At 39.9% G+C, this 23,716-nt stretch overlaps 1 protein-coding gene across 5 annotated transcripts in view; it reads left to right on the forward strand.

The window, feature by feature from the left end:
- Positions 1 to 23,716, forward strand: part of CLOCK (clock circadian regulator) — a 103,213-nt gene extending 79,497 nt beyond the window's left edge. For 4 of the 5 annotated variants that reach the window (XM_025179943.2, XM_006113487.4, XM_075930395.1 and 1 more), the window contains 14 exons: positions 227 to 340; positions 3,826 to 3,944; positions 5,710 to 5,792; positions 5,985 to 6,091; positions 6,578 to 6,725; positions 6,975 to 7,050; positions 7,911 to 8,052; positions 8,499 to 8,602; positions 12,443 to 12,532; positions 14,402 to 14,560; positions 15,119 to 15,325; positions 16,505 to 16,710; positions 17,131 to 17,389; positions 18,916 to 23,716. In XM_025179943.2, the coding sequence (XP_025035728.1) occupies positions 227 to 340; positions 3,826 to 3,944; positions 5,710 to 5,792; positions 5,985 to 6,091; positions 6,578 to 6,725; positions 6,975 to 7,050; positions 7,911 to 8,052; positions 8,499 to 8,602; positions 12,443 to 12,532; positions 14,402 to 14,560; positions 15,119 to 15,325; positions 16,505 to 16,710; positions 17,131 to 17,389; positions 18,916 to 19,098 (1,997 nt within the window). In that variant the 3' untranslated portion in view covers positions 19,099 to 23,716. The remainder of the gene's footprint in view (positions 1 to 226; positions 341 to 3,825; positions 3,945 to 5,709; positions 5,793 to 5,984; positions 6,092 to 6,577; positions 6,726 to 6,974; positions 7,051 to 7,910; positions 8,053 to 8,498; positions 8,603 to 12,442; positions 12,533 to 14,401; positions 14,561 to 15,118; positions 15,326 to 16,504; positions 16,711 to 17,130; positions 17,390 to 18,915) is intronic. The other variant, XM_006113488.4, reaches the window with a different exon arrangement.

Consider the following 23,716-nt stretch of genomic DNA (forward strand, 5'->3'; position numbering starts at 1 on the left):
AATAACAATCTATCCCAACTTGTATTTAGTTCAGAGACTGAATTTTTTTCACTCTCTGTGTATCTCAGAAGTTTGTAGCTTCTATTATCAGAGGTTGGCCCAATAAAAACATTACCTCCCCTATTTTGTCTTTTATGAAATATGTATTCTAATTATTATTGCTTTTATCTAAAATCTCTGATGTATGCTTTCTCACATAAACCGCCTTTTCATTATATTGTTTCAGCAAAAAATCAACTAGAATTTTGTTGCCATATGCTGCGAGGAACAATAGACCCAAAAGAACCACCTACATATGAATATGTAAGGTTTATAGGAAATTTCAAGTCTTTGAATAATGGTAAGAAATACTTCACTGAGATGTGGCCATAATTAAAGGCATTTTCCAAAAGTTTACAGATTAAGAATCATTTGTGATATTTGTATTTATTTTTTAAAGATGCTGGACCATCATACAGGTTGTAAAGTACTTAACAGGAAAAAAATACTACTTTATATTTGGCATTGTGTTGTAGACAGTAATGTTTGAGTAGATGAAAGTAAAATAAAATAGTACCTTGCAACTCTCTGACTCCACCACAGAGATTAACCAAATATATAGTATAATGAGCTTTCATAGGCACAACCCATTTCTCCAGATGAGTGGAACAAAAGTGAAGAGTGTTTTGCTCCACTCATCTGAAGAAGTAGATTGTGCTCACTAAAGCTCATGATATTATATATACACAACTCATTTTTAAAGTTTTTTTTTTTTAAGTTACCGACTAGCATAGCTACCCCTCTGACATGTCTTCCAATAAAGAGAGTTAATGCTTATATAACATTTAAGAACCATTTTACACTAGAGAAGACCTGAGATAAGGAGAAATTTAGTCCAGTATTTTTAAGGGCCTTAATCCATATTTAGGTACTTCACAATTAATTTGAGTTTTTTAAAGTCACTGAATACCTGCCGCTGTCATTGGCTTCAGAATAGAACATGCCACCTTACTCTCAGTCCTGGGTTTTAATGAAGAGTTATCTATCATATAACACTCAGAATAAAATCACAACAATCTTTATATGATATCAGGAAAGATCAATTGAGCTTTCAAAAAATAAATGCTGCTGCTGCTTAAATTGTTATACACTTTAAAAGCAAATACGATGTTACAAATGCTCTGCATTTAGAACACAGTACAAGAGATAGAAAAGTCCTGTATGCTATAGAATTTATCAATCCTTCTTCAAGTGGTTTCTCATTCAGTTCCAGTTAGGTGTGTACAGGCAGTCCCCGACTTACGCGGATCCGACTTATGTTGGATCCGCACTTACGAACGGGGCTTTCTCGCCCCGGAGGTCGAGATGGCGGATTGCTACCTGCGAGCTCCGGGGCGAGAAAGCCCCGTTCGTAAGCTGCTCCAGTGCCCCTGGTCTGCTGGAGACCGTCTGACCAGGGGCACTGGGCAGGTTCCCGCGCTTCTGAGGCTTTGCCAGAGCAAAGCCTCAGAAGCGCGGGGAACCGCCGCTGCTGCCGCTTCAGTCCCAGTGCCTGTGGTCTGGACCGTCCCCAGCAGACCACAGGCACCGGGACTGAAGCCGCAGCAGCGGCGGGGTCCCGTGCCTCTGAGACTTTGCCAGAGCAAAGCCTCAGAGGCGTGGCACCCCGCTGCCGCTGCGGCTCTGCTCCCCGTGTCCCTGGTCTGCTGGGGGTGGGGGCGCAGCTAGTGTGCCCCCCCCCCAGCAGACCAGGCTTTCGTTTTGGACCCTGGGGCAGAGCAGCTGGGGCGCTGCCGATTGGTCCTGCAGCGCCGCTCTGGGCACTACTGGACCAACCCGGCAGCACCCCAGCTGCTCTGCCCCAGGTCCTGATTCAGCCGCTGCTGGTCAGTTTCAGCAGTGGCTGAATCAGGACGCCTGGGGCAGAGCAGCTGGGGTGCTGCTGGGTTGGTCCAGTAGCGCCGAGGAGCGGTGCTACTGGAGCAACCCAGCAGCACCCCAGCTGCTCTGCCCCAGGCGTCCCCAAGTCAGCCGCTGCTGAAACTGACCAGCACTGACTACAGGAAGCCCGAGGCAGAGTTGCTCTGCCCCAGGCTTCCTGGAATCAGCAGCTGATCAGTTTCAGCAGTAGCTGACTTGGGGAAGCTTGGGGTTCTTAAGTTGAATCTGTATGTAAGTCAGAACTGGCGGTCAGTTTCAGCAGCGGCTGAATCTGGACGCCAGTTCCGACTTACATACAGATTCAACTTAAGAACAAACCTACAGTCCCTATCTTGTACGTAACCCGGGGACTGCCTGTACATGCGCCACGTGCACGGCTATCACAAGATTTTTACCTAATTATTACCCATCAGGACAGCTGTGGAGCCCCCTGGAGTGGCGCTGGTATGGTGCTCTATATATATAACCCCATCGACCTGACCTCACCCTCAATTCAAAAGCACACAAAGCCTCTCCCTGCAGCACAGAGAGCCACGTGCACAGTCAACCAGCAGCCTGGGGCTGCTGTGGGGGAGGAAGTCTTATCCGATACTGTGCTCGCCAGAGCTGCTTAGGTTAGCATCTCCCAGCCACAGCCTGCCTCTGGCACAGCAGCCTTTCCCTCTCCCCAATTCCCACCCAGATTCTGCACCCCCACTTATGCCCCCTCTCCAGGCCAAAATCTTTCTCCTGCATCCATATCCTGACCTGGACCCCAATCTCTTGGCCCAGGTCGCAACCAAACCCTCTGTACCCTCCTCCCCTACCCCGTGTCACAACTCCCACTCAGACCTTCCACTTCTTCTTACATCCTTCTTCCAGGCCAGAATCCTCTCATACATCCATACCTCCTACCAGACCTTGAACTCCAGTCCTCTCTTTCACCCAAACTCGCTCTCAGACCCCACTCCCTCTCTTGCACCCCAAACCTCTACCCTGGGCTCTCTTCTGCACCCAACCTCTGTCCCAGACCCCATAACCCCTCCATAGAAAAGTCTTGGTGTGGCCAACCCCCATAAAAATTATTGCCCACCTAATGTGGGAGGAACAGTTGGCCACTAAGTTGCTCGATTAATAAACTGGGTGATGTTATCTTGAGCTATGCAAAGCCTAGAAAAGAAAGCCTTGCCTCAGGATTCAAGAGAAAAAGGTTATTGCAATACTTTCCTCACAATTTCATTGGGGGTTAAAAATGGCAAAACCAGATAAAAAACCAAGAAATATAAAACCATTTGTTAACCGATAGTCTAAAAATAATCTGTCCAATTAAAATAGATATTCAGAAGCAACGCTATAGCTTTGGTTGGTTTCCTAAAGCCATCTGATGTCCATGTCTGTACTGAAGGAGCTGGACTCTAATTTTAGTTGTTAGAGAAGTCCCTTACTTGGGTATGACTAGTACTATTCAATCATATGTATATTTAAATGTAACATTACTCATCATTCATAGTAAATGTATAATATCTTATAGTAGCTCAATGTTGAGGGTTTTGACAACTTTGTGCCTCCTTGCACATTTTGTAACTTAAGGTTAGATCTGCACTACCTCTTAGGTCGGTATAACTTCTGACACTAAATTTGAATATTAGCCGCTTCCTTGAGCAGCATAAGTTACCCTGACCAAAGTGCCAGCATGGTCAGCCCTATATGGGAGAGCTTCTCCTGCCAACATAGCTACTGCCTCTCATTGGGAATGGATTAATTACATCTACAAGAGACCTCTCTCCCATCAGCTTAGTGTAGAAATGCATTAGAGGTTACAGTGGCGCCGCTGTATCAGTGCAGCTGTGCTGCTGTAAGATCTCCAGCTTAACCATAGCCTAACTCGATCTCCTTTCCATCTTCTACCTATCCCATCATCTTCAGTCTCCAGCTCCGCACACAACGGATATGAAGGAACTATCCAGCGGTCCCATCGGCCTTCCTATGAAGACAGAATTTGCTTTGTCACTACAGTTAGGTTAGCTACACCTCAGTTTATCAAGGTATGTTTGGAATTTTCCTCCACACTAGTGAAAACAAATGTTCACTACAATTGGTAAATCTTGTGTGCTCAGATCATGAAACTTTCAATGTGAGTGACTATGCTGCTTTACATATTGCTACTGAAAGCTGTCATTAACCTTTTTTGTGAAATATATTTTTGCCTTACACGTTTAACACAACATATGAGTTAAGTGTTGACCAACTTCATTTGAAATTTCCATGAATACTAAGTGTATTGCAGAACTATTGCAGAATTATTAGTTAACAGTTAAAATGATTTAACTTTGGATTAGTACAGTATGTCTGCCAGGATTTTCCCTTCCCTAAGCAGAGTTGCAGAGGGACTTGTTCTAGTATTTATTTTATTTGACATTAAAGTAATCAGTATATCAGATATTTTAAAAGAGAAGTACAGCCATTTTGTTAAGCAAAATAGCGTGAAAGGTCATATTTTGACTCCCTTTGCATGGTGTATAATTGAGTATCCAAAAATTAAGTTTTCTGACAAAAAGTGGTATTTTTGTATGTTGATGTTTTTGCTGCAGTGTGACAGTGGGCCAACTCCTGTAGGTATTTTATTAGACATTAGCCAACTGTTAGTCCTTAGCCAACTGACAGCCTTGTTAATTGACAGAGGGAAAAACTTTTTTGTGTAAACATGGAACATTTTGCACAACTATAAATGCATGATGAAAGCTAGCTTTTAAGTGCAGAGTAGCTATTTGCTTATTATAGGGACTTTACCAAGTTCTGTCTGATCCCAAACCAAAACCAACAAAAATAGCTACCCATCTTACATGATCTATGGTTCGAGGCCTCTGGCAGCAACTTTACTAAAGAATTACAATGGAACCTGAAAAACGAGTGGTTAACTTGTCTGCACATAGAGTTCCTGCAGTTTATTATAAGAAATGTCAGGTTAGTTGACGGAACAGATGTGCATTATATACAAATCAGAGCAAGAAATAGTATACAGGCAGTCCCCGGGTTACGTACAATATAGGGACTGTAGGTTTGTTCTTAAGTTGAATTTGTATGTAAGTCGGAACTGGTACATATTGTAGGGGAAACTCTAGCCAAACATTTCTCCAGAGCTCAGTTTTATTCTCCCACACCTTACTTCCCTCAATCCTTTATTCTCAAGCTGAGGTGTCTGCTGAGAAAAGCTGCTCCGCGTCTCCCTGGTCTGCTGGGGGGGCGCTAGCTTCGCGTCTCCCTGGTCTGCTGGGGGGAAGCAGCTAGTGCGGGGTTGCCTCACCCCGTTTGTAAGTAGGGATCCGATGTAAGTCGGATCCATGTAACCCGGGGACTGCCTGTACTGCATTTATCAGTAATAGGACTCTACCAATAAAGTAGAAACAAACTTTTGATCCCAAACAATGTAGACTTCTGGTCTACTCTACTTTCATCTATGAATGTCAGCGATGTGCAGGACAATGTCAGAAGTTTTTTGAAGGTCACTGAAGTTTGAAAAATAACCCCAAAAGCCACTAATTTCAATTCATGTTCCAGTGTCATGAATATTGGGTTTCATATTAACCTCATACCAGCATTACTCATTGAAATCAATTGAGTTATGCCAGTTTTGAGCTAGTGCAACTGAGATCAGATTCCGACTCAATATGCTTTAAATACATATAAATAATAAAACTGCCTGAAATAACTTAAAGATTTATCTACCTACTTTGGATAAGTCTGAATTTCAGAAGAGCTTTTAAATTAGAATAGAGCAGATTTGAGAGATTTTTTTTGTTTTTGTTTTAGGAAATGTGCACTGTTGAAGAACCCAATGAAGAATTCACATCTAGACATAGTTTAGAATGGAAGTTCCTATTCTTGGATCACAGGTGCTATTCTTTATAAAAGTAGTACATAGTAGTATTCTGGTTGTAATCTTTAGAATACACTAACCAGCACTGACTATTCATAATTTTAGTTGGGATTTTATTTTCAAGACCATATTATAATTATGAACTAAAATGAGATGCATTTTATTTTTATATGTAAAATAAAGTAACATTGACTTCTGTATTAACTAGGGCACCTCCAATAATAGGCTATTTACCATTTGAAGTTCTGGGGACATCGGGCTACGATTACTATCACGTAGATGACCTAGAAAATCTGGCAAAATGTCATGAACACTGTAAGTAGATATCAAAACTGCTGCAAAAAACATACTCAATTAAACATCTGTAAATTATGTGAAAGTCTTGTTATACTTAATTGTGTGGAGAGGGCAAATCCTGTGATACTCAAGTGATACTCTTCTGTGTTAAGACCACAGTTTTCTGTTGCAAAATGTTTGTTTCATTTATATAAAGGAACCTGAGATGTGATTTCATATCACAGCCATTTAATATAAAGAAATTACAAAATTCATGGCTTCTATAACAGAAAAACATTATAAAATAAATTACTGCAACACCTTCCCTCCCACTGTGTTTAGTATCTGGAATAAGTTTCTTTTTCTTACCTTGTTTTTAGTTATTGTCTAATGGCCATCAAATTCAGGTGAAGATTTCTTAGTTTAGATTTAGTGAATAATATAAATAATTGAATTACTAGTGTGTCACAGAATTCACATAATGTGAAAGCAAAGAAGTCTTATTCTTTTTTTTTTATCTTCTAGTAATGCAGTATGGAAAAGGGAAGTCATGTTATTACAGGTTCCTGACAAAGGGGCAGCAGTGGATTTGGCTACAAACACATTACTATATTACTTATCATCAGTGGAATTCCAGGCCAGAGTTTATTGTCTGTACACATACTGTAGTAAGGTAACAATTGTCTTTATTAATTTTAGAGAAGTCCTCTTAACTGACAGCTGTATTGCTGATGATTTTAAACACTTAGTTTTAAATTTAGTTTTAAATTTAGTATTAATTTGCAAAGACATTGTGAAACCTCCTTGAGTATCTGTCCCCTTTATTCCATGAGCATAACAGCATGATAGAGGAAGTTACACTTTAAGACATTATTGTAAACATTTAAACAAGATATAATAAATATGGTTTGTTCTTTTATAGTTATGCAGAAGTTCGAGCAGAAAGACGAAGAGAACTTGGTATTGAAGAGTCTCTTCCAGAGATAGCAGCAAATAAAGTGAGCTTCATAACTTTATTATATTTTTTAATCTGAAGGAAGGAAAGTTTTTGTTCTTTGTTGCTACAGCTAATATAATGCTTTTTAACTTTAAAATATTATCTCATGCCTAAGCTAAGAAGATATAGGAAGGTGACTGCTTCACTTCAAGGTAACTCACCTTAGAGTTCTTCTTTATTATTTTTAGGTTTATTATATGTATTACAATAGTGTATTGGGACTGCTTTGTTTTAAACACAAAGGCTGATATAGTCCCTTGCATCTGAAAAAACAAGGAACAGATAAGAGAGGGTTAGATAGGAAATCAGCAGAAGGGGACAGCAGTAGCTCCATCACATGGCCTTCACCTGCTTCTCAGAAGCAACCAGAATTCTTACTGGATGAGTGCCCTCGGGTTGAGACTCTGAAGGTGTTCAGAGTACTGAGCCTCAAAGAGATCAGTCAGGGGCAGGCACTCATGTTGTGTTCCTATGGCAGTCTGACAAATTTCCTCGTGGAAATTGCTGCTTGTGGCGCAGCTAACTATCCCTGAATGGCCTCTGGCTCCTCCAAAAGTGGAATAGCTTATTCAGCAGTAGAAAGTGAGTTATGTTGCTGAAAGGGGAAGGAAGTCGATGTAGCAACACAGATGCATTGGTGCAGGACCCAGAGTTGCAGCATTTGCCTGCATATTTGTATTCTGAATTTTCATGGCTTTGTCTCACCTTTCTTTATCTGGTACAACTTTTCTGCAATTTGGTGTGTCAGAGGATTGATTGATCCAGATGTTTGTTTAATTTGCTAACCTGTGTTTGCCAATTGAAATATGTTATATATGTACTGATCACCAAATAAAATCGTTGTTATTTGTACCCCTTCAGAGTCAGGACTCTGGGTCTGATAATCATATAAACACGGTCAGCCTCAAAGAAGCTTTGGAAAGATTTGATCACAGCGGTACACCTTCAGCTTCCTCCAGGAGTTCAAGGAAATCATCGCATACTGCAGTCTCAGATCCTTCATGTAAGTGCTGAACATTGAAAACATAATTGCTTTATCATGAAAGACTGGATCTGTCCTTTTTTGCTGTGTTATTGAAATAATACATTTTAAAACTTTCAAAATATTTTATTAATAATAATTCTAAATGAAACACTGAATTGAAAATCCTCCCTCCCCCCCCCCTTAGTGCCTTAACTAATAGTAGCGCAGCAGCCTGAGGGTACCAAGTTTTCCATGTAGTTCTGAGTTTAAATGTTGCCCAGTAGACACCCCCTTGAAACATCTGATAATAAAACAAAATTTTATTTCTTACTACCAGGCCTATACAATTGATACAAATGTACTTTGAAAATTTTGCCTGAAGTATTCACTCAGGCAAACCTCTTTGACTTGATGTAATCAGTTACAGGAACAGGCTTGTCATTAATATTATTAACAAAATGTGTTTTCACTTTTACATTAATCAGCAGCAACGCCGACAAAAATGACAATAGACACTAACACTCCTCCAAGACAAAACTTATCTGGTCATGAAAAGACTGCACCAAGGAGGTCATCGCTTAGTAGTCAGGTAAGGGGAGGAGAGAGACTCTCTGTGTACAATCCATTTATTTAACTTGTAAATGAAAATGTTTAAATCTACAGTAAATTGCATTTTTTCCTTTAAGCATAGATTTTGAACTAGAAGTGAAAACATTTTCAGTCTGGGTACTTGATTACCAAGATTGCATGATTAAGGTTACAAACACAAATTCTTATGCATGTTTTTTAACTTTCCCTGTTCAAAGTGTGACTATTCACATGCACATTTAGGACCCTATGAAGTTCATGGTCCATTTTGGTCAATTCCATAGTCATAATGCTTTTAAAAGGTCACATTCACATTTTTGGAGGTTTACGTCTCAAATTTCATGAGGGTCCTGACCCAAAAGAGGGTCATGGTGCTGTTGTTGACAGGAGCACTGCCTTCACAGCTGGACAGCCAGAGAGCAGCAGTTGCCAACTGGCCACCCAGCTCTAAAGCTAATGCCGCAGTCAGCAGCAGTGCAGAATTGAGGGTCACAGGATATAGAGGAGTTGTCACTTTTCGAGGAGGCAGAGCCAGCCCTATGGGTAGGTGACTGTCCAAGGCCCCTTTAACCCTGAGAATTGCACCTGAAGTTGGGAAGGGGCTAGATAGGGGTGCCCCCACCAGGGTCTCCTATTTGTTGACTTCAGCTGCTAATCCTAGTGGGGCTGGAAAGGAATGGGACTTCTTCCCCTGCAGGGGCTGCTCCTGGGGCTAGGTCAGACTCCTCTCCGGGAATGTTCCAACTTCTGCCTTCAGAACTGGGCTCCCAGCCAGCAGCCATGGATCTTCCTGCAGCTGGGGAGGTTCCTTGAGGTGGGTCTGATCCATCACCAAGAATAACCCCTGCGAGGGAAGAGGATCCCACCCTTCCTTAACCCAGCTAGGACTAGCATCTGGAGCCCAGCACTTGGTAGGAGCTTCTCCTTCCCAACAGTAGCCAGATTTTATGGAGGTATCATTTCATGATCCAGGATGTATTGTTCATATATCTGAATTTGTTGGGATCCTACATATAGTTAAGCATAAACGACAAAGAGTCCTGTGGCATCTTATAGTCTAACAGATGTATTGGAGCATAAGTTTTCGTGGGCAAAGACTCACTTCGTCAGATGCATGTAGTGGAAATTTCCAGAGGCAGGTATAAATATGCAGACTAGAATAAGGCTAGAGATAACAAGGTTAATTCAGTCAGGGAGGGTGATGCCCAATTCTAGCAGCTAATGTGGAGGTGTGAACACCAAGAGAGGAGAAACTGCTTTTGTACTTGGCTAGCCATTCACAGTCTTTGTTTAATCCTAAACTGATGATGTCAAATTTGCAGATGAACTGTAGCTCAGCAGTTTCTCTTTGAAGTCCGGTCTTGAAGTTTTTTTGCTGCAGAATGGCTACCTTTAAATCTGCTACTGTGTGTCCAGAAAGATTGAAGTGTTCTCCTACAGGTTTTTGTATATTGCCATTCCTAATATCTGATTTGTATCCATTTATTCTTTTGCGTAGGGACTGTCCAGTTTGGCCGATGTATATAGCAGAGGGACATTGCTGGCACATGATGGCGTATATTATATTGGTATATTGCGATATACCATCCTGCAGCAAAAAAACTTCAAGACCAGACTTAGAGCTTATGCTCCAATACATCAGTTAGTCTCTAAGGTGCCACAGGACTCCTTGTCGGTTTTGCAGATCCAGACTAACACGGCTACCCCTCTGATAGTTAAGCATGTGTGTCATTGGGTAGCAACCCGCCATGACCCCCTCAGGACCTTCAGATGACCCTGAAATTTAGTTCCCAACCTCAGTCTCCACTTTCAAAGAAAGGGTTTCTTGAGTAACACTCAAACATTTTTGTGTATTGACATGCATCCTTGGGATTTGGTTTATTAAATTAATAAACATTCAAAATAAAGTGCTTAAGTCCTTCCTCAGGTTCATAAGTTTACCCTATTGTCCAGTCACTTCCCAGGCCTTGCTTACCAGTAGTCTCCCTCCCTGAGTTCCAGGTTTCTTTGATGGAGCCTGCTGCTTCCTGGCAGCCTCTGTACTGCATTCTGCTCTCCCTGAGAACTCTCTCTGCAACTTCCTGCTGCTTTTTATAGGTGAATCAGCTGATCCTTGCTCAAGTGTGCTTCCTTGAGCAAGTCCAGTCCTTTAGCCCTTAGAGGACTAAGCCACCGTGTTACAATATGCACACCTGTATTCAAGTTTTTGCAGTAGGGATGTAATAGTGTAGTCGATTAACCAATTAACTGATAAGCAAAAGCTTATAGGTTAATGCAATAGGCTACACACATCCCATCCCTTCACCAATACATTTTTTAGCAGGCTAGCCAGCATCCCAGCTCAGACCTGGCTCATGCTAGTTCTGGGACCTACCCCTGCTGCAGCTCTGCATTTAAAGTGTATTAGGAGGCAGGTAGGCAGGTAGCACAATTCAGTTCAGGCACGCACCAGGTCCAGGAGCTCAGGCCTGTCCCCCTGTAATGGCGTGTCGGGGTTCCCCCCAATCCTGCCAAAACAGACTCCGTCAACCAGTAAAATAGAGAGGGTTTATTGCTTCTCCAGGGAACAACACGAGATAGACGTGATGTGGCTACAGGAGTCAGGGCCAGGATGCCTCAGACCCCTTGGGATGGGGTGCCTAGGCCCCCAAACTCCCAACCCTCTGCTTAGTCTGTCCCCTTCATGGTTTCCTCCAGCCGAAACTGACCCTTCTCCCGAACACTCACCTCCTTTGCTCACTCTCTGCTCTCAACAGGTAGGACCGGTTGGGTCTTTGTCTGTGACCTCAGGCGGTCCCCCCTGCTGGGCAGTGCTTACAGACACAGGCCAGTAGGGGTCACCCACAGCCCAAGCACAGCAACCAGTGAATGCCTGCCCCAAAGGAGTGTACTGCCTGCCCACTACATCACACCCCTCCACCCTAGACAGGGGCTGCTGCCATCTCATACTGCTGCCTCTGATACAGAGGCGTGGTGCAACAGGCAGCCAGCCGGTCCATGAGGGGAGCTGTTTTTTAAACTGGCTTCCCTCACCGACCAGCTCCTGTCTGGCACCCCACACTGCTGTCTCTGATACAGAGGCAGCAGCATCGAGTGGCAGGAGACTCTTCATGAGTGGGGCCAGAGCCCCGTACTGGCTGCTGGTCCCACCCCCAGGGACTATAGAATACTCGAGTAATCTATAAGAATTCATGATATTAATCGGCCATTCAGTTAACGGATATTTATTATCCCTAGTTTGAGGCATAAATCTGTGCTTCCATTCTCATTCAATTTTTCCTATAATAGATATATCCATTCCAATAACAAAGTTATGCAATAGTTCCTGAAACCCTGATTATATTAAAAAATCCACTATGTACCCTCTGCTATGAGCTATTAGTTGACTGGGTTTGAGGCAGGTTTGTTATTGGTTTGAGATGGTTTGAGTAGAGGGATAAAATAATGTTGTCAACTTTAAAATGTTTGAAAACAAATAAGTATCTTTACTAATATTACTAACACTACCTTGCAGTTATTGAAATTTTAAATTTTCAGTTTCCTTTTATTATTTATATTCTCTGTAAAGATACTCCATGTCATCACTTGTATCTGCAAGTTCATAGTGCTGCAATATTTTGATTTCAGACATCGCAGGGAACATTCACTTGCTTAAAAACTATTATCCCTTTGAAATATTAAGATAAATATAGAAACATTTCTGTTGGCTTTTAGTTCTGTGAAAGTGGGTTTTAACAAAATTTACTGTTGTGCCATATTGGAATTGACACTTAAATACTTTAATAATATTTAGTGTGAGACAAGTTCTGTTGAATAATTATGGTATGCTTTTAAATCTTAGTCCTTAAACGCCCAATCTGTTGGACAACCATTAGCACAGCCAATGATATCTCAGCCTGCAACTTTACAGATCCAGCCAGGCATGCCCCAGGTATGGATTAGATTTGTATATTTGACATGCTCTTTCAAAAAATAACTCCATTTAGGAATATGGGATGAAGGATTTTCTCATTAACTGAACTGTGTATTGGAAGTTTATTTTAAGTCATCTTTACTTGCATTCTTTCTTATGCCTAATGAAGGTAAATTTTTCACAAAATGAGTGTAATAATTTTCCCACTGATTTTTAACCAGTTTTTTTGGATTCAGGTAATTGACATTGCAGTTCATTTAGTACAAATTAAAGTACCTTATTTGCTACCAGATCTGTAAAAGTCCAAATGACATAAATTGTCACTGTTCAAAGTTAAAAACAGCAATAAAATCTGATTATCATTGAATGCACGCTCAGATGGATAGGAGGGAGATTTACAATGTACTGGCATGGCAGTGGGGAACTGTAGTAGCCTATATGGCTTTTGTCCTGGTTAAGACCTGGGAATTACAGTGGATGAGAAGCTGGATATGAGTCAACAGTGTGCCCTTGTAGCCAAGAAGGCTAATGGCATAATAGGTTGCATTAGGAGGAGCATTGCCAGCAGATCTAGAGAAGTGATTATTCTATTTTATTTGGGACTGGTGAGGCCACATCTGGAATATTGTGTCCAATTCTGGGCCACCCATTACAGAAAGGATGTGGACGTATTGGAGTAAGTCCAGCGGAGAGCAACCAAAAGGACTTAGGGGTCTGGAATACTTGACTTACAAGGAGAGACTGAAGGATTTAGGCTTATTTAGTCTAGTGAAGAGAAGAGTGAGGGAGGATTTGATAGCAGCCTTCAACTACCTGAAGGGGGGTTCCAAAGAGGATGGAGAGCGGCTGTTCTCAGTGGTGACAAATGACAGAATGAGGAACAATACTCTCAAGTTGCAGTTGGGGAGGTCTCAGCTGGATATTAGGAAAAGCTGTTTTACTAGAAGGGTGGCACTGGAAAGGATTACCAAGGGAGGTAGTGGAATCTCCATCCCTACATGTTTTTAAGTCCTGCATTGGATAGTTTATCTGGGATTGGTCCTGCTTTGGGCACAGGGTTGAACTCAATGACCTCTTGAGGTCTCTTCCAGCTCTAGGATTCTGTGATCTCCATGCTCTGTCCTGACAGCTCCATGCTCTGTCCTGAGAGGTTGACTTCAGAACAGGACAATTGTCTGTCTGAGTGTTTTATGTTTGGGTTTTTGGCTGAGGAGTTATTCTGAGTCCTTTGACACATGCATTTACTATTTAATACCAGAAGTTTTCACAGTTGTGCTTGGAACAGCAGTCCCCAAACTCAGGCATGCCTTCTCTGCGGGGGAGGGAGACATTTGGAGGAGGTGAGACTCTGCACAGGTGATGGAGAGAGTGTGTCACCCCACCCTGTTGTATCCCCTACTAGCTTTGATCCCAGCCACAGCTCCACTCTGCCCCCAGCGCAGCCCTACCTGTACCATTCCACCCCACTTCACCCCCAGTCCAGCTCCAGCTGCAACTTCACTCTGCCTCCTGCCCAGCTCCAACCCCAGCAACTGCTCCGCTCCACTCCACTCCCCCCCCCCCCCCAGCTCCAATCTGCCCCCTGCTCTGTCTTCATTCCAAATCTGCCTCTGGGCAAGCTCCATCTCGAGCCCCCGTTCCTTCTCTATCCCCAGTTATGCTCCCAGCTCCACCTTCAGGCCAAGCTGCTCTGCTGAGCTAACTGTTCAGTAATGGGGTGTGTGTGCACAGACCAGTTCCATTACTGATAAGGGGGATGCAAGAGAAGTAGACAACATGCCATAGGGCTTGGTTCCCATTGCTACTAAGAAGGGATGATTTACCATTTATAGGTCAAATTTGTCAGTTTCTGATTTAAACTCTGTTAATCTATGCATGGCTCTGCAGCCTATGTTTCAGTTTTCAGCCCAATTGGGAGCCATGCAGCACCTAAAGGACCAGTTGGAGCAAAGAACACGAATGATAGAGGCAAATATTCATCGGCAGCAAGAAGAGTTGCGTAAGATTCAAGAACAGCTTCAAATGGTCCATGGTCAAGGGCTTCAGGTTAGTTGCAGTTGGATTAACTTTAGTAAGGACTTAACTTTCTGTGTGCTGAACTCCACCAGTTTAGTTAAAATGGGTAATATTGGGAATGCCCTACCTTAGAGATTGTTGCTACAGACTGTCATTTTGCAGGGAAAAAATTCTGTATAATATTTGTCTCTATCCATTATAAGATTATTTTCCCTTCATTGCCTCCCTAAACTGCTGGAAAAAGAAATACAGTTTCCAATTAATATTGTCTTTTTCAAAATTTTGTACAATTGTCTTTGTACTTCTTTTTAAATGCAAACCTTAAGCTAAATATTTAGGGATCAAGTTCTCTTCACACCAGACTTACATTATATTGAATGGTGTTAAACCAGAACAAAACTGGTGCAAGAGATTTTAATTATGATTATCCATTTATTATAATATTCTTTTAAAGCCTCTGGTATCAACAGTTAATCAATATATCTATCTTGAATTGTTTTTCAAACATATTGTATTAAGAATTTTTAGTAATAGTTCAAGCCATCATAAGTTTGTTTTAAGAAAACTAATTTGTGGATTTTCTTAAAGATGTTTTTGCAGCAATCAACTCCTGGAATAAACTTTGGTTCTGTGCAACTTACTTCTGGAAATTCTTCTAGCATTCAGCAGCTTGCACCAATAAACATGCAAGGTCAAGTTGTTCAGGCTAATCAAATTCAAGGTGGTATGAACACTGGGCATATTAGTACTCAGCACATGATACAGCAGCAGCCTTTGCAGAGTACAGCAACACAGGTAAAGTTTGTCATAAGTACCAATACTAGGTAATATAATCACATAGTACCAGAAGTGAAACCTATAATGGTTCTGTCTGATTCTGAAATGATTCTGTATAGAGAACATTTCCACTGAAGTCAATGGAAATTTTGAATGTTCAAGAAACAGGTTCATGCCTTAAATGTTGATGGTTGAAATACATTTAATTTTCTGTTTCAGGAAAAGGCTTAGATTTCAGTCTTCTCTTGACAGAAAAATTATCAAATGTAAATGATGAGCAGTGAATAACAACTAGTTCTTTTGGAAAGACCCATCCTCGAGAGCAGGCTTTAGATAATTATTCTCCCTTTTCATTTGGCTTTTTCATTCAGCAGAGGAACGTGTTTAAAAATGTAACTTATAACGCCATAGAATTGGGTAAAGGACAATAAAAGCAGGTGCAGTACCTGAGAATACTTTAAACACATATTTAACTCTAATTTAGTAATGATGTCTCTTCATTTTAGTGAAGATTCAATTCAACTTTAGCCCTAGCAAGATGCAGGTGTTCTGGAGCCCTAAAGATTTCCATCCCCTACCTGTTCACATAGTCAAATCCCTAGTTTTTTATTTCTAGCATCCTTGAAAGCCTGTTGTCTTGGTGCCCTGTATTTCCTTTACTCCAGATATAGCTCACTAAAGCTGATTGAACTAGTGCAAAGTGACATGCTCGCTCTCTCTCTCTCCCTCCCCATATCGCCTCAACACTTCCAGAGACTAAGCATGCTTACAACTGTAATTCTGCCTGACCTATCATTCTCCTTTTTGTGCGGTTGTCCTAAGGTTTTAAGAGCTTTGAAAGAGGAACTATGAGTAAGGAACTCCTAAATTCTAATCCTGGCACTAAAACTCACTGCGTGGTCTGGGGCAAATAATTTAACCTTTTTTTGTTTAGCTGTAAAAACTGGGATCATTAAGTATTTACATAACTTCGAAAGGTATTGTAGGAATGGATTAATTATTTTGTACAGTGGTTTAAAAGTATATAGTAGTATATAAGAACTTTTATTAGAATGTGCAATAATTAACAATTAATGTACAACATTTTTATTTATGCCTGAAAAGCAAGCTGTACCTTCTCTGAGTTTGAAAAGAGTATTTATTTTTACATTTTTATACCTGTATTTAATTAACATATTATGTATTTTTCTTTCTTAGCATACACAGCAAAATCTACTTAGTGGACACAATCAACAGACTTCTCTTACCAATCAATCACAGAATACACTTTCTGCCCCCTTGTATAACACTATGGTGATTTCCCAGCCAACAACAGGAAATGTGCTCCAGATTCCATCTAGTTTACCACAAAACAATAACCAGAGTGCTGCAGTAACTACTTTCACCCAGGACAGACAGATCAGGTAAAAATAAAGGTGCAATGTTCATTCAGATGATTTTGCTAGAGCTCACCATTCTTTAGTAGACATCAGATCTTACGGAAAAGGAGACAAAAGTTAAGCCAGCAATTTCATGAAGTTTTACTTAGTGCAATAAAACTGCACATTCTGTAGTCTGAAGACTAAATTTGCAAAGAGATACTCCTTTATCTCCATTAGAGCTTACCGTGTTGAGGCACTGGTGGAGTGGTGGGGTTTTAAGGGAAATATATAGCCCATTTCATCTGAATTTGCTTAGTTTGTAGTAAGCAGATGAAAACTAGGTTTATTTTGAATGATCATGTGAGTGATAAACTGGCACTTACCCAGTCAAATTGATATAGGAAAGTTCAGCCAGTGTACCTGAAGCTGATAGGAGCTTTTGATGTCTTTTTCCTTTAACAGGTTTTCTCAAGGTCAGCAGCTTGTCACAAAATTAGTCACTGCCCCTGTAGCATGTGGAGCGGTAATGGTTCCAAGCACTATGTTTATGGGACAGGTGGTGACCGCCTACCCCACTTTTGCTGCACAACAGCAGCAGACACAGACATTATCAATGACACAGCAGCAGCAACAAAGTCAGCAAGAGCAACAACAGCAGCTCAGTACAGTTCAGCAGTCGTCTCAAGCTCAGCTGGCACAGCATCCGCAGCAGTTCTTACAGGTAATGCAGCCCTGGCAAGAAATCTGTCAAATTGCACAAATTTTGATAGTGATGTAAACAGGTTCAGCATATTCTGCAAATTAAGAGCCTGAGTGTGTTTAAATAAGCAACTTTGTTAATCTCAGATTTAGTGATGTGCACTAGAGGAGGTTCTGTCATAGATGTTATTTAAAGTCTCTTGCAGTTTATTGTCAAGTTCACAAACAAGAACTGCAGTTTGAAAAATTTGTGGAGCATTAGAGTACACACCAGGGCTATGTCTAGATTACATCCCTCTGTCTAGATGCGGTTTTTCTTTCAAAAACGGCAAGCTTTTTTGAAAGAGTTCAATGACATGATTATGCAAATGAAGTGCAGGATATTTAAATCCCCGTTTCATTTACACTTTGGAAGTGCCTCATTTACATCCCTCTGTCAACAGAGGGATGTAATCTAAACGTAGCCTAGGAGTGGGGCATGGAAAAAAGGAGAGAAACAATGACAGGGAAAATTGTCATCCAGGTCCACCTCATTTCACCATACACATGATGATTTGATTCTAAGTAAAACAAAGGGGCAGGACTCTTTTTGTAAACCTCATATTCCCTCCAGTTTCCATGGTGGTCCACAATTAACAAGGTGTGAGAGCTGGCTCAAGGGGCATCATGCCAGCCTTAGTGTCTTTTCTCTGTTTCTGTGTAGCTGCAGAAGCACATATTGCCTGGGCCTCATGGAGATACCAGAGGATGCCAGAGTAGCAAATAGCTTTCTCACGAGTAAGGAGAGAAGCCACCATCGAGGGGAGAAGAGATTAACTCAGAGAGCAAAGAGAAGGGCAGGGAAGGGGTAACAGACTGCAAATAAAGAGCAAAAAAGAAAACGTATATTAAAAGTAAGAGAAATTAAAGATTGAAGAGGGTAAAGGTGAAGTAGAATGAACTAATAAAAGGAGAGGCAGCAGTGACATTGCAGAATCAATGTACTGGAATAGGTCTCTCAAGAAGGCCTAGAGAATGGGGCAAAGAGGGCATACCAGCTGCCAGTCCATTAGCGGGCAACCTGTTACAACCGAAACTTTGGAACCACTGAATTAGACACCAAACTATTTAGATCTGAAATTGTGTTGTCTTTGAAAGGAAGAACATCTCTTATAGCATCCCTAAATAGGGATGTGTGTGAGCATTCCATTAAAAGAATGTTAAGATTGCAACTTAGGTTCTTAGCTCAGCATTAGCTGTACTCAGGTCATTAGGGGTATGTGCTCTTATAAAGCCTTGAATTACAGTTGCTGCATATTTCTGCCTCTATTGCCATAGTACTCCTAGCTACTGGCATTACAGAGGTCCATTAGTTGCTTTATGTTTAAATGTTGCAGATATGAATACTCTGTAGTTAGTTGATTTATTCTGAATGAATCTTCATGTTGTACAATTGTAAGTGAAAGTACTCAGGGTCCTATTGATATTTAACTACATGTGATAGTTTAAAAAGGTAACTAGACTTGCATTTTCATAATTGGGCAATAATAATCTTATATTTCTTTTTAGACATCCAGGATACTTCATGGAAATCAATCCACTCAACTTATTCTCTCTGCTGCTTTCCCACTACAACAAAGCACTTTTACTCAATCACACCACCAGCAGCATCAATCTCAGCAGCAGCAGCAACAACTCTCACGACATAGAACTGACAACATAACTGATCCTTCCAAAGTTCAGCCACAATAGCATGGGGATTCGCTTCTTCTAGAAGCAAACAGCAGGGAGGGGCTGCTCCATAATCAATTGCACTGATGATAGTAGAGGTAGAAGTCCAAAGGCTTTATAAAGTACAGTATTGAGGTCTACTTCTAACTTCTGGGAATCTGTTTGCAGAAGAAACTACTACAGAATGTTGTGAAGGTACCTTAGGTACAAAACAGCAAAAGATAACAGGCACATGGCCAACTTTGACAGTGTTTTAGTTGTCCCAATGTTTGTGTTCTAAAGGATGTGCTGCCACATAATAACTTGTCCAGATCAAGTCTCAAAGCTTCAGTGAACTGAAAAGGGTACTAAAAATTGGTATTTTTAGTAGTCCTGTAGGTTTGTCGGTTGTGACCATTGACATGTGGTTGCTCAAGATAATGCTACAAATACAGTCCAAAAGACATTTAATTTTTTTTTTCAGATTATTATGGGACAAGTAAATATTTTCAGAATATTGTGTGGAATCAGATTCTGTATTGTACAGATGTTGTAAAATAATGTGTATATGTCTGGATAAAAGGAGAGAGCAAAAATATTTTATATGATGCATGAAAATGTAATCTTGTTGTTTGTAGCTTTGAATATGTTTCCCTAAATTCTCACCATGCTCAGACTAATATTTTCCTCTTTTGCCCTTTTGTTTACAACATGATGCATCATAATTTTCACCTTTAATGTGGGCACAAGTCTCTTGTTTGTGCTTTGTCTGCGATGTCACAGTTTGTTCAGTGAGGTATAGTGTGCTGGTCAGTGGACTTTCTGGAGTTAAATTATTGATGAAACTTTTATCTGATGGTCACGCATCAGGGTTCAAGACATTCAGATTTCAGAAATATCATCCATTATTTCACAATTATTCATTGTTTTTGATTGAAAATAGGAATTTGCACTGCTTTATTGTTGATGGTTTGGAATTTTACTCCCCAATGCTATCTTTTGATATAGATCATAGTTGGAAATATTTATGTAAAAGGTTTAAAAAAACTCATGAAAGTAATTTTCAAGAATGTGTCAGTTATAGGAGTAATTTGCACAACAATATATTTACACTTAACATTTTAGGCACTTTTTAACCACCTCTGTGGTGAGAATTGTAACTTGTTAAAATATGTTGGAATCTTTTTATTCTCCTTTTAAAAATTAGATCTTTCTTTAGTCAGAACTGATTCAGGGTTATTTTAAAACAAGAAACCCATAGTGCCTTGATTTTAATTCAGGTGATAACATTGAACATCTTGAATTATGTTGTCTTGAATCTGTTACAATTTTACAATTTTGAAGTCTTAGTGCAATCTCAACAAAAGGTGTGTCAACTTCATAGCTTTATCTCATTTCGTTCATGTATACAAGTATTTTAACAGTTGTCTGAGTCATGAGTATTTTTAAAAGGAGTGGCTCCCCCCTCAAACAGTAAAATGGAAATTGATATTAAATGATTTACCTATAAAATATAAAGGCAGGGGCTGTGCTCTTTAGTAAGCTGATACTTTTTAATTAGATCAGATCCAAATTTACTTTGACTGGAATTTAATGGAAAAATAAAGGGGATTAGGACTGCATGTTTAACACTGAGTATTGATTTGTAAGGGATACCACTAAATTAAGACTTCAGAAGGCAACCTCACTTCTTAAAGATAATAAAAAGTTCCAACAGAAATTATTTGCTATTTTTAAATGTTCAGTAGATTTCTATGGTACTAATTCCTACAAACTACATCTGCAGAGTAAAGTGAGTTAATACCAAGCTAGACTACCAAAGTAGACTTGGTAGTTAAGAGAAAATTAATTAAATTTAAGACTGAGGAGGGAATGTTTTTAGTCAAGAAGATGAATTTAAATTAAGAGTATTAGGGAGAGCTGTATGAATGTAATTAAATTATGGTTTAATATTAAATAATAGAAACAGTTTGATTGTATTATTGGGTGAACAAAGCTGACTTAAAGGTAGAGCTAATTTAGTGAGCACTAGATTCAGTTATTTTTTTGAGGCGTCTTCCTAAAATTAGCCTTGCCTCTCCACTGTCATCTCTTCATCAGAATAGCCCCCACGCTCCAAATGATAAAACAGCAGATCAATAGTGGACCCTGGAAGAATCACATTGGAAAAGGGAGGTGGGCATAAGAGGTAAAGAACCAAAGAGAATTGGATTGGTTTCTGCTGTAGGAAGCCTCTTGCAACAAGGAGCAGGACAGGTACAAATATTAAACATATCCAGGAAACTTTCCATCTCTATGCTCTTTAAAGGGATTTCTGTCATTCCCTGAACCAGTACTATTGTAAGAAACACATTTTTTAAGCTATAGAAAAGCAAAACTGCATTGAATTTTTTTTTATTTCAAATTGCCTTGCTTAATCCTGCCATACCGTTCCGCCTGTATCCAAAATTTAAGCTGCATTGACCAGAGGTCCATTCCATAAAGACTTTTAGTGGGAAATAGACCTGGTAGATAAAAGTTTTGACTTAATTACAATAAAATAGCACTAAAGAAAATTGGGAGAGCTTTAATATTACTCTTAGAATTATAGTATGGTGGTAAAACTAGCTAACAGGCTGAAACATTTGCAGTTACAGAAAAAGAGCATAACCAGCAGACAGCTGAGGGTTTTAAATATAAGATTCACTCAAACCCCCTTTCAACCAAAAAAAATACTGTGGAAGATCAGACAATAAAAAGGCAGCCTAACCTAGGTGTGAGGATTTTTTAATTGACGTAGCTATTGGAAGAAGATTAAGAGGAAACATTCTGTATTTCTATGAAGAAGCCTTCCATAAGCTCAGAGGGAGAAGTCATCCAAAAACGAAGCTATGATTTCCTGTTAGCTGATAAAGAGAAATGGGTGGAGGGAATCATTAAATACATTTGAAAAGCTTCTGTCACGATTCAGGCAAATGTTTAGAAGAAAAAACTGAGAAAGCACACAGTATTTCACTGTCTCAATTGGTGTGGATGCTTTCCTTCTGTTTCACTGATTATTAAATGATTTGTGTCCAAATGAGCTTACTTCTACTCCTATTAAAGTCAATTGCAAAACTCCATTGACTTCACTGAGAAGAAAATGGGCCCCAATCTGTTCTCTCATCCAATCAGCCTGTTTCTGCCCAGCTTATTTGCTGGTCTGGCAAACCTGTTGTTTGTGACATCCTAGATATCACAGCAGCAAATGCTATAATGTGTACTATTGCAGAATGACTCTGACAGGAGTGAGGACGTTGGCTCAGAAGGAGAAAATGTTGCATTATGGTTAAATGCCTTGGTGACGTACAGTTAAGTAAAATATCATGCTGTATTTTCTTAAGAGTTTTGATGAGAAAATTAAGTTTGCCTGGTTTGGGTGAGAACTCAAGGAAAAGCCTCAGAATTTCAGAGAGAAAAGAAATATAGCTATTTTTATATTATATTTAATATATATTTGTATATAAATATGAAAAGATTATAGTAAGAATTCTCCATATGCCTTCCATTTTATGGGAAAGTTTACCTCCTGGTGCGATGGCTCCAGTGTATCAATATCTTTGTAGACATTATGCCTGCTGCCAACCAACATCAAAGTTAATTATCCCAAATCCTTACAAGGGATAGGCCCCAGTTCAGCAGTACACCCTAACTGGAAGCATGTAAGTTAGTCCAGTTTTAGTCAGTGCTGCCATAGCTTCTGAATAGGGTCCTTAGTTCTCAGCAGTGCCCATGCCAGCAATTTTTCATGGGTAAAAGAGAAACCCTTGCAAGACTCAAGTAGCACAGTTTTAAAAAGTCTTTGGGAATAATGAGAAGCACTTTACTGAAAAGAACCATTTGGAGAACAGTTAATTATTTTAGGCAATGGAACAGTTCAAAGGGAGCCCAAAGGAATCAGAATGTAGAAAATTGTCAAAAAGAGACATTTCTGGAAAATGTTTCTAAATGCGGTGATCCTTTGAGGCTCTAAGTCTGAGATTAAAAAGGCATCTAAAAATGGTTTGTTTTGTTTTAATATGGCCTTGAGAGAGGCTAAATCTACATAAATATTAGCTTCTGTTAGAGTTTTATTTGAAAGTTGCACAACTGCCTGTGAGAGAAATGATCAGGAGGCATATTAGCCTGTTCAGTCATTCTAAACAGCCCCTGGGGTTATAATTTGCATTAAAATATGTGTAGAGGGTTTACAGCTGTGGCCTTTAGTAGACTACTGCAGTCACCAATTCTAGAATAACTAGTATTCTTACAGATGAAACCAGATGTAGTTATGAGTGTATTTTAAGTGTTATGGCATCATGCAGTGTTAGTACATGCATGTTAGATTCATAAGTGTCTCCATTTGAAACCATTCTTGAAACAAGATACACTTTGAGAATGACTGGGGAAATTATTATTTTTGGCTGAAAGGGAGAGACTTTTTTTTACTCATCCCCAGTGGAAGATGTTAAAAGCTATTTGAAAATAATTGGGATAAAGAATTTTGTATGCATTATATTTGAAGTTAAATGTTGAATGACTCATAGTAAATGAGAACAATTTTGAGATTTTTAAATTAAATGTTTGTCCATGAGACTTTTTAATATCCTGATTTTAACACTACATTCCTTGTTTTTTTTCTTTAATAAACAAGTAATTTACA

Source organism: Pelodiscus sinensis, chromosome 5 (assembly GCF_049634645.1).
Source record: "Pelodiscus sinensis isolate JC-2024 chromosome 5, ASM4963464v1, whole genome shotgun sequence".
Taxonomy (NCBI): Eukaryota; Metazoa; Chordata; order Testudines; family Trionychidae; genus Pelodiscus; species Pelodiscus sinensis.